The sequence below is a fragment of the Alosa pseudoharengus genome, unplaced genomic scaffold, assembly GCF_046254945.1.
Source record: "Alosa pseudoharengus isolate Yale_2024_CS ecotype anadromous, Long Island Sound unplaced genomic scaffold, YU_APseudo_1.1 YU_APseudo_1.1_scf_3, whole genome shotgun sequence".
NCBI classification, from domain to species: Eukaryota; Metazoa; Chordata; class Actinopteri; order Clupeiformes; family Clupeidae; genus Alosa; species Alosa pseudoharengus.
This window is the reverse complement of record NW_027468718.1, coordinates 35,941,267-35,951,271: the sequence shown is the minus strand read 5'-3', so window position 1 is coordinate 35,951,271 and position 10,005 is coordinate 35,941,267. Positions and strand designations below refer to the sequence as shown.

General features: G+C 37.5%; 1 protein-coding gene across 1 annotated transcript in view; it reads left to right on the top strand.

Moving 5' to 3' along the window:
• The window catches only part of LOC143099941 (uncharacterized), a 14,402-nt gene extending 5,821 nt beyond the window's left edge, over positions 1-8,581 (top strand). Inside the window, exons 8-10 of the mRNA XM_076262850.1 lie at positions 5,640-5,686; positions 6,968-7,191; positions 8,224-8,581. Of these exons, the coding sequence (XP_076118965.1) occupies positions 5,640-5,686; positions 6,968-7,191; positions 8,224-8,581 (629 nt within the window). The remainder of the gene's footprint in view (positions 1-5,639; positions 5,687-6,967; positions 7,192-8,223) is intronic.
• The last annotated feature ends 1,424 nt before the right edge of the window (positions 8,582-10,005 follow it).

Genomic DNA, 10,005 nt, shown 5'->3' with positions numbered 1-10,005 from the left:
GGCTCTAAAGTACAAAGTCACCTGCAATATGATGCGAACTTCTGGGTACTCAGATACCCGCGATAGGAACTGATTTGACCAGAATACTTTATTGTAAGCCTTGTGGTTTAGAAACCATATACATCATACATTAGGTGTTGGTATACATCGTAGGTGTTTTCCTGTTAATTTGTTATGTGGGTAATATGAAAAAAGGAAAGTAAACCTGCTCAAATATGTTCATCCAGTATTTGGGTCAATGACGTGACGCTCATTTTTTTGTGTACATATGAGTTACATACATTTAAAATTGTTAAAATTTGAAAATAATTTGACAAATTATTTTCAAATATCATTTTCATCAAACCCTAATCTTAAAGTTTTGGATTTATTTAATTTTGAAAGAGTATTAACTGAATTTGGGTAAAATTGTCAACACGGTGTAACCACAAAAACATGAACCAAATAATTACACTTGCTGAAAAAAATGTAAAATTCTCTCCAAAATCCCTTCTAAAATAATCTGGCATGATCTTGCACAAGAACTTTTCAATATTTAATACAAGTAATGAAACCCCATTGTTCTGAATGTTTGAATTAATATGGGGAATCGTGTCTGTCACATCAACCACTTAAAATGTCAAGTGGTGTAACCACCATTTAAGGAGCAATTGTGTATGTATTATGTCAGAGAATCATGTGACAGGAAATTATGTCATAGAGAAGGACCCTTCAAGACCCCAACTGCTATGAGTCAAGGTTAGCAACTCTCTTAAAGTAACATAATAGTGTTTTAGGCCATGGCCAGGCAATCTTAGGTTACATGTCAAATGGTATGACCTATTAAAAATGTTGATAAATCATAATAATCATAAAATATTAAATTTAATGTAAAAACTGTGTTTGAATATTCACATAAAGGTGAAGTGTGTACATAGTTGTCTATAATAATGCCTGCAAATTTTGCTTTTAAATAGAAATGTCAAATGGTGTAACCGGTTACACCATTTGACTCTTTTCTGTTTGAGACCAGTTTGATCAGATTCAGGGCCAAGAGTATGTAATTTTAGGTGCCAATTATGTTATTTTTATAATTTAAATAGTGACTAACTGTTTAGCATGAACAATAGCTTTAAAAAGGTTTAATTAGATTGCAATTTAAGCGATTTTTGAAATGTCAAAGCTTTTCGTTTTAAATTTAAACTTCCATAATTATTTTTTTATATTTTATTATGATGTATGTAAACAGTATGTTCAAATTATAAATAAATAATATAAATACATTTATTATATATAAAATGTACCTCTTGTCCCCCAATGGATGCCACTTACAAGCAGGAAAAACTTGTCTCGCCACAGAGTGCATGTGAACGCAGATCCTGCTGTTGGTTGGTTGTTAAGAAATTATCATACCCACTCTTTCACTCACTCTTATTCTCTCTCACACACACTTTGGGCCCTAATTTAGCAATATAAAATGCATGGTCACTAGCAAATAGCGTAAATACATTTAGGAATTTGTCCAGTCCACATTCGGGGTGGTTTTGTTATCAAACGTCAGGTGCCTGGCGCAAAAAGGTGGCTCTTATGTTTCTTAATCAGTCATGGGTGTGTTTTGGGCTTAACATCCTTTAAACCAATGAGGAGGACATATGTCATTCCCTTTAACAGCAACCAGGGCAACTTCAAACAGCGCATCAGTATTTTGATAGTCAGCGGTGTATTTGAAGGAATCTGCTTGTACGCAAGACCGTATGGAACAGGTATTCCACTAAGCCATTCTTTACTAAAACCGAGTAGAGTATAGGCTACACACATCTGCACTTGTCTATTAATTGAACATATAGGCAAAGTGAAACTAACTTCACTGTGGTGTCATAGTCAATGACAAAACAGTTATACACAGTTAATTACTTTCAATATTGACTGACAATGGGTTACCAGCAAAAACATAGCCTGAAAAAAGCAAAACTTCCCCCTATAATGTTCGAATGACTGAATAAATAACCTAAGGACATTTATTCTGCAGAGGAATTGCTGCTTACATCTCGTGACAGTGCGTCTTCAGCTGTGTTTCATATGCGCCTTTCGCTATAGACCAGGCGTTTCTTGGCCAGTGGCGTAATGCTTTTTAGACAGTATAAGATAGCGATTTTTAGATCATGTGCCAGACCACACCTTATATCGGTAATTGCCACATCCCTGGGCGCATTATTTAATAAAAGTGAAGTGTAAGATAGGAAAAAACTTTGCGTCAGAATAATAATACGCTTTGCGCCAGGTTTTGCATCGCGAAAATAGGGCCCTTTATCTCCACCTCTTTGAAAATAATGGGTATAGACTGAAATTGTATGAGAACTGAATTGAAATCAAATAGAACACAAGTTTCTTCATTGATGTTATGAAATGATATTTGATATGGAATATGATGAATGACATGAATACATATCAAAATATCCAATTCAGTTTACCTTTCTGTGTCAATTTCTTGTCCTATTGCTATAAATGTTTCATGGTCAATTGGTGTAACCGATTTATGTCAATTGGTGTAACCAGTATTTTGTCTAAAATACTAATAATGTACAAAAAAATGAATATGGATAATGATTTAATACTCTACTTTACTGTAATAATGGTTGTTTAAACAATTTTTACTCAAATGGTCAAAGAATAGACAGAAAACAAGATGTTTACAGCATATGGCCTTGCTCAGTACAATGAAAAACCCATATAATTTACATTTAGAAATAAATATAATAAAACATATTCTCATAGGATATTACAAAATAAACTAATAATTTCATGAGAGCAATTGCATGAACTCTAGGAGATGTGAAATATTAGATATTTGTCATTTTTGTGGTTACACCATTTGACAATTTAACAGGCTGTTCTATCTTTTGTTAAAAAATAGCATACACGTCATATTAAATAATATGAATACAACAGAAATACAAAGTATACACTTTAGCAAACCTCAGGCATGTTTTGTTTTAAAGGTTTAAACATATTTTTAATTTTCTCATCTTACCAACCCTTATCTGTCACTGACCCATTTACTGAAAGGTGCATAATTTGAGGTGCTGCCATCCAGTGGCAAATTAGATGGGTAAATTTACCCCCTTCATAAACTTTTGTTTTACTCAAAGATTTTTACATTTACAGTAGGACTTTATCTCTGACCACTTTCAAGCCATGGACTTTTGAAATTTTTATATAAAAATCCAATGGTGTTGCTTTTTTAACCCTGACGCCTATAGTTTGCCAGGTTTAAAAAAGTTATGAGAGGAAAATATTTTTATTTGGTGTGAAACACACACATACCTTTATGCTTTTCGTTTGTTTTATAATTTGTATTAATATTTATTTTATCATTATTTTATTTATAAGCTAAGGTTGCTAGCACAGGTGTCTAAAACTAGATAAAAACAATTGCACTTTCGGTTTGCATATTTGTGTGGTATTTGAAAAAAAGAACATTGCATTTTTAGAAATAGCCGGCCCTCCAATCAGATGACGTTGGCAGAATTGGCCCCCAGCTCATTTCAGTTTGAGACCCCTGGCGTATAGCATTCTTAAAATAAAAGAGCAGGTGAACAATCACCCATCTGCCTTTGCATGCTGCTGCCATGATCGACCGTTAGTGTAGTGTTAATTTGAGATGATTTTTTTGCTGAAAGGATAAAAGGAAGTGTGTGTGTGTGTGTGTGCTGTGTGCTGTTTGCATTGTGTGTGTGCAGCCAAAGGCTAAAGTCTGTATCAGGACTACAGTATCAGGGCTACAGTATGTTGTTGTTGCGTGAGATGTTTACATGGTTGGGATAAGATGAACCTCATGAACCTCAGTCAATCACTAAACATAGCTCCCACGCCACCATATAACATATATCTTGTCAACATTTCAGCAACAAAACTTCAACACGTTGTAACTTTTATGTAAGCACACTTCTGTGTCCATTCCACAGCTGACCACAGCTGACCATAAACCATTGGTCTCTTTATTAGGTTGCATTGGAGGTCTCTTTATATTACAATCTTGCTGTTAAAGCCTTAATTGTAATGTAACATTTGAAGTAATCATTTTTCCATTTTACTCTTCTTGCATGAGCCCTGTGTTTGTGTTCATATGTGTCATTGTGTTTGTGTTCATGTATTGTGTTTGTGTTCATAAGTGTCATTGTGTTTGTGTTCATGTGTGTTGTGTTGTTGTGTTTGTGTTCATATGTGTTGTGTTGTTGTGTTTGTCTTCATATGTGTTGTGTTGTTGTGTTTGTGTTCATGTGTTGTGTTGTTGTGTTTGTGTTGTTCATATGTGTTGTGTTGTTGTGTTTGTGTTCATATGTGTTGTGTTGTTGTGTTTGTGTTCATGTGTTGTGTTGTTGTGTTTGTGTTGTTCATATGTGTTGTGTTGTTGTGTTTGTGTTCATATGTGTTGTGTTGTTGTGTTTGTGTTAATATGTGTTGTGTTGTTGTGTTTGTGTTGTTCATATGTGTTGTGTTGTTGTGTTTGTGTTCATATGTTGTGTTGTTGTGTTTGTGTTCATGTTCATGTGTTGTGTTGTTGTGTTTGTGTTCATATGTGTTGTGTTGTTGTGTTTGTGTTGTTCATATGTGTTGTGTTGTTGTGTTTGTGTTCATATGTTGTGTTGTTGTGTTTGTGTTCATATGTGTTGTGTTGTTGTGTTTGTGTTCATATGTGTTGTTGTGTTTGTGTTCATATGTGTTGTGTTGTTGTGTTTGTGTTGTTCATATGTGTTGTGTTGTTGTGTTTGTGTTCATATGTTGTGTTGTTGTGTTTGTGTTCATATGTTGTGTTGTTGTGTTTGTGTTCATGTTCATATGTGTTGTGTTGTTGTGTTTGTGTTCATATGTTGTGTTGTTGTGTTGTGTTCATATGTTGTGTGTTGTTGTGTTTGTGTTCATGTTCATGTGTTGTGTTGTTGTGTTTGTGTTCATATGTGTTGTGTTGTTGTGTTTGTGTTGTTCATATGTGTTGTGTTGTTGTGTTTGTGTTCATATGTTGTGTTGTTGTGTTTGTGTTCATGTTCATGTGTTGTGTTGTTGTGTTTGTGTTCATATGTGTTGTGTTGTTGTGTTTGTGTTGTTCATATGTGTTGTGTTGTTGTGTTTGTGTTCATATGTGTTGTGTTGTTGTGTTTGTGTTCATATGTGTTGTGTTGTTGTGTTTGTGTTCATATGTGTTGTGTTGTTGTGTTTGTGTTCATATGTGTTGTGTTGTTGTGTTTGTGTTCACATGTTGTGTTGTTGTGTTTGTGTTCATATGTTGTGTTGTTGTGTTTGTGTTCATGTTCATGTGTTGTGTTGTTGTGTTTGTGTTCATATGTGTTGTGTTGTTGTGTTTGTGTTGTTCATATGTGTTGTGTTGTTGTGTTTGTGTTCACATGTTGTGTTGTTGTGTTTGTGTTCATATGTTGTGCTGTTGTGTTTGTGTTCATATGTGTTGTGCTGTTGTGTTTGTGTTGTTCATATGTGTTGTGTTGTTGTGTTTGTGTTCATACTGTATGTGTTGTGTTGTTGTGTTGGGTTCATATGTGTTGTGTTGTTGTGTTTGTGTTCATATGTGTTGTGTTGTTGTGTTTGTGTTCATATGTGTTGTGTTGTTGTGTTTGTGTTCATATGTTGTGTTGTTGTGTTTGCAGTGCAGAGGGAGGTAGCAGAGCAGGCGCAGCAGGGAGAGATGGAACAGGTGATGCCCTCAGTGTCTCTGCTGTTATCATGACCTGCTGTTATAATGATCTGCTGTTATAATGACCTGCTGTTATAATGACCTGTTGTTATAATGATCTGCTGTTATAATGACCTGCTGTTATAATGACCTGCTTTTTATCATTGGTCAGAAGGTAAAAAGGGAGAATGATTTACAACAGGAAATGTGGGCTACGAAATCATTTTCTATGTTTGCAAGTATTCCAATGCATTTTATAAATTCACAATTCAAAATACAGAAAAATACATCTTCAATATAATAACCCACTTGATAGCTTAAAGTGTAACTCCAGCGAAAATTGACCCCATGGAGACAGTATATTTCGTTGATCAACCACTACAGAGCTTGCTCCGGTATACGCTATAGCCCCAAATCGCAAACAGTTGATTAGCTAAGGGCGGTAAGATAAACGCTTCCCAAAGAGCATTTTTTAACCAGTAATATTGTTCAAAACAGCACCAAACTTCGTCAGTAGCTTGCTGAGGATCCCTACACATAAAACGAAGTACCAACAACCTAGTTAGCGAACCCGGAGTTTATTACAGAAGACTGTTAAGAACACTTACCAACTGTCCCCCTACCAGCTCCTCCAACCCCAGCACAAATAATAGATTAACCAAACGTGACAGTGCAACGAATCCTTGCGATACTGGGTTGGAATTGAAATATTTCACTCTACACTACCAGTCGAATGTTTGGGGTCACGTAAAAATATTTAATTCCACTGCATTAGACAGAATACCAGCTGAGATCAGTTGCATTTTTTTAATCATGGTAGCAGTTTCAGATTACATTATGGGCTTACATAAATGCAAAAGTCTTCCCCAATGTTTTCTCAGTAAGCCTTTTAAAACGATATCAGATTAGTAAACAGAATGTGTCTTTGGAACATTGGATGATTGATTGCTGATTATGGGCAATGTAGATATTGCATTAAAGATCAGCCATTTCTTTCCACAACATTTACATTTACAAATTAATTTACATCATTAATGATGAAAACAAAGATATAAGTGACCCCAAACTTTTGAAAGGTAATGTAATGTCAATGATATACAAAGAATTTTGAGCATGTTATTCATTTTGTTCAGGGCAGTTCCACCATGTCCCAGTACCACCATGATTTAGAAGTCAATTCTGGAGATAGTACTGATACAAAACCTGTTATTCCAGTTGTTAAATTCATGTATCCAGGTATTAGTATTCTAGTAAATCGCTATTCTAATTGCCCCCCATGACCCGTGGTTGTGCTCTTCTCAGGAGGACAGCTTTAACATGTCAGGCATCGCTGAAGAGATGGACAATGAGCTTGAGGGGGTGGCAGTGGAGAACACGGGGCAGGACCAGGACCCCCCCACTGCCCCTGCCACCGCTGCCCCCTCTGGGGCATCTGATGTGGGGCCCACCGGGGACGCTGCCGCCTGCCCTCCTACTCCCCCCTCCAGGATGAAGGCGGTTATGTCCACGCCAACCTTCTCACTCAGGTGAGCCAACAACCCAGCGTGATTGGCTGTGGATGGGAGAACCAATAGGAATGTGTAGACACAGAATAGATAGCAATGAGAAAATATGAAACAGAATAGTTTCTTATTATACACTTATGGTTTACCCCCCCCCCACACCTTACTGGTTATGGCCCCCCCAACCCCCATCCCCCCCACGCACACACACACACACACCGTATTGGTCATTGCCTACACACCTTACTGGTCATTGGTCAGTGAAAGAACTTTGTTGGTCTTGCATTGGCAGTTTCACGCGGGTCATCATTGCCCTTGGACTTTTTCAGCCGGTTGGAAATTGGACTAATTTTAACATGATTATTATTATTATTTTATTTATTTATTTTCAATTTGCTGTGTTGTCTGTCTTGTATGTCTTAGTGTCACGGGAACGCTGGCGACTACGCCGCTCCGTCCGTCAACTTTTGTGTTTGTTATTTTTTAAACGTTTTTGTCATGTGGTGTCAACGCTGGCGACTACGCCGCTCCTTCTGGCATTTTTTGTCTTATTGTCTTTTGTTTTTTTGTCAATGTCTTGTATGTTTTTATAGGCCTAGACCTATACCTATACTTTTTTCTCTCTCTTTTTACAACTTGTTACTTCATTTTTTCTGTAATCTCGGCTTTATTGAAAATGAGGGCTTCCCTCAATGACCCTCCGAGAATAAATAAAGGTTGAATGAATGAATGAATGCCCAGAGCCGTTGATTGGGCGCTACGAATGTCTATCAAATGCGTCTGTACGTAGCTCATAACGGCTTTGGTGTGTCGTCATCGTCTTGCTGCCCTCCCTCCGTTCTGTGATTGGTTCCTTCGTTGAGGTGAAAACGGAAGTCCGTAGAATCCAGGCTGCCTAGCAGCGTGAGTAAAATCGTGCGCGCGAGGCAGCATGGGAAAACCCAGGCTACTAGCAACCAGTGATTCCCAGCTCTCTGACTGTTCTGTAATTATGTAGATCCACATGTAGGTGAAGAATGTGAAGAAAACATCTTGCTGTTGTGTGTCCTTTAATAGTAGCCCAAACGACTCTCTTGGTCGCCGTGACAACTCCGAGAGGATACCCCCAGGCTTTGTGTTCTCCGGCCCTCTTGGTTGCCGTGACGACTCCATTGCGAAGTCCCTAGGCTTCGAGTTCTCCGGTCCTCTCGGTGGCCGTGACGACTCCGATGCGAAGTCCCCAGGCTTTGAGTTCTCTGGTCCTCTCGGTCGCCGTGACGACTCCGATGCGAAGTCCCCAGGCTTTGTGTTCTCGATGACCTCTGAACCCTCTACTCCGGCCTTCTCTGGATTCGGATTCGACATGGGCTCCGCTGCACAAGGGGAGGTGAGGGAAGAAACAACAGCTGAATTGATTAATAGTGTAATTGAGTAGTTTTGTTTTGATTTTGTTTTGTTATTTAAAGTTATGATGTTGATATTCTCATAAATCAATGTCTTAAATGTTTTATTTTGTGACCATATTATCATGTAGTTTAATGTCTCATGGCAGATGGTGGCTGTTCATGGGTTCTGTTTGCCACCCATTGATGTGGTATTTCTGTAATTTCTTTATCATTTTTATTTTTAGGAAACCCCATTCACATTCACAAGTGAATATTTCAGTGACAAGGTATGTTTTGGAATATTTTGTGGCTTTTCTAGTTTTTAGTAAGAGTGTAGTGAAGACCAAACAGGAAGTGAGTGAGTGAGAAAGAGAGAGGTGGATAGTGAGCGGACTTGGTAAATGATCTTAGGCCCAACCTGGGTGCAGCGTTATGCCTCTTCCTATGTGTTTGGTCCACTCTTGCTTCCCCAAGGTTGGCCTGACATTTTTCTTGTCTGAGGGAAACGGTTATGAACTATGGTGTTTCAGACTAGATCTCCCTGAGAGAAGATCAAGGTTGGCAGGGCCAGGACCATGTGTTTGGTCCACTCTTGCTTCCCCAAGGTCATGGTTATACACTCATGTAGGCTACATCTGTACTGCACTAAGTCACTTGCAGTTAGATAATCAATGTTTTTTGTGTCTTTACAGAAATCATCTGAATCAAAGTTCTCAGGTAATAATGACCTGCATAATAATTATACATATTATCAATAGTAATCAAATAGAATCTTTACATAAGCCGTACAGTGCATATCAGAATAACCCCTCGAGACATTTATGTCCATTCCTAACTTTATTATAGTGGATGGAATCCACTATCTTGAAATCTCCTGGCTTCTTCTTCTTATTATTATAACCTTTTTTTCTTTTTACCTTTTCAAAAATGAATGCGACTCTAACCGCTTAACGTACAGACATGTTAAAATAACTGTTGTGTAGGTCTGGAGTTGGACAAGAGAGGTATTTTTTCAGATTTTCTTAAAAGTTTATACTTTTTGAGAAATAGGGGGTTAAAAATGTCAAAAAGCTCATTTTTCCCCCATAGACTTGTACAAGATGTTTAAATGTGTCCCGTCTGTCAAAATAAAAGTCACAGCCATATCTCATTCTTTGCACATTATATCTCCAGAACGGCTTGACGCATATGCTTCAAATTTGGTACAAGTGTTTGTATGGACTCAAAGATGAAGTGAGTTATTGTTGGAGGTCAAAGGTCAAAGGTCAAGACCATGAATACTCTGAGCGCGATATCTCAAAAATGCCTTGACATACATGCCTGAAATTTGGTATGAGTGTTTGTATGGACTCAAAGATGAAGTGACTTGATGTTGATTGATGTTGAAAAACACCTTGAGTGTTATATCTCAAGAACGCCTTGACACACAAGGTTTTTTGGTACGAGGGTTTGTATGAACTCAAAGATTAAGTGA